The 664-nt window shown below is 33.6% G+C and overlaps 1 protein-coding gene across 1 annotated transcript; it reads right to left on the reverse strand.

Annotated features, from left to right (window-relative positions):
• Position 1: 1 nt before the first annotated feature.
• Positions 2 to 592, reverse strand: TM35_000262210 (uncharacterized protein; the record flags this gene model as incomplete). The annotated part of the gene is made up of 1 exon (XM_029027958.1): positions 2 to 592. A coding segment is annotated over one exon (591 nt), but the record flags the coding sequence as incomplete, so codon positions are not given.
• Positions 593 to 664: the final 72 nt, after the last annotated feature.

Raw genomic sequence — 664 nt, forward strand, 5'->3', positions numbered from 1 at the left:
TATTATTATTATTATTATTATTATTATTATTATTATTATTAGTAGAAGTAGTAGTAGTATTAGTATTCTTTTCTTCTTCTTCATTTTCTTCATTCTCTACTATCCCCTCAAAATCGTAGGAGAGACGCTCATCGTCCATTAAACTCTCCACCAATTTCTCTTCACCGGAGGTCCTTTCATCACTCATATCACTCTCACACACAGAGAGAAGTTCCAAACTCATACAGTCAAGATCCATAGATGGACTCTCCGCCCCACTACGAGATGGATTAGCACTCTTATTATTATTATTATTATTATTATTATTATTATTATTATTATTACGCTTGTGATTTCTCTTGTCCGTATGGGGCGATTGTTCCTTGGAAGTATCGGGCTTGGATGAAGAAACGCGGTTATTATTCTTTGGTAGTATTTTTGCTATTATAAGAGTTACACCATTCTTCTTTGTTTTTGTTTTTGTTGTTTTGATGTTCGTAGGACTTGTTGAACGTTGGATCTCAGAGTTTATAGGTTCGTTATTGCGGCGATGAGGCCTCTTTTCCATTTCTTCTTCTTCTTTCTCCTCCCTGTTCTCATCAGTAGGGTTCATATTCCCAGTAGAGCCATTAACCCTGTTAATATTATTGCCATTATTATTATTATTATTATTATTATTATTATT

Source organism: Trypanosoma theileri (assembly GCF_002087225.1).
Source record: "Trypanosoma theileri isolate Edinburgh chromosome Unknown TM35_Tth_26_V1, whole genome shotgun sequence".
Classification (NCBI taxonomy): domain Eukaryota; phylum Euglenozoa; class Kinetoplastea; order Trypanosomatida; family Trypanosomatidae; genus Trypanosoma; species Trypanosoma theileri.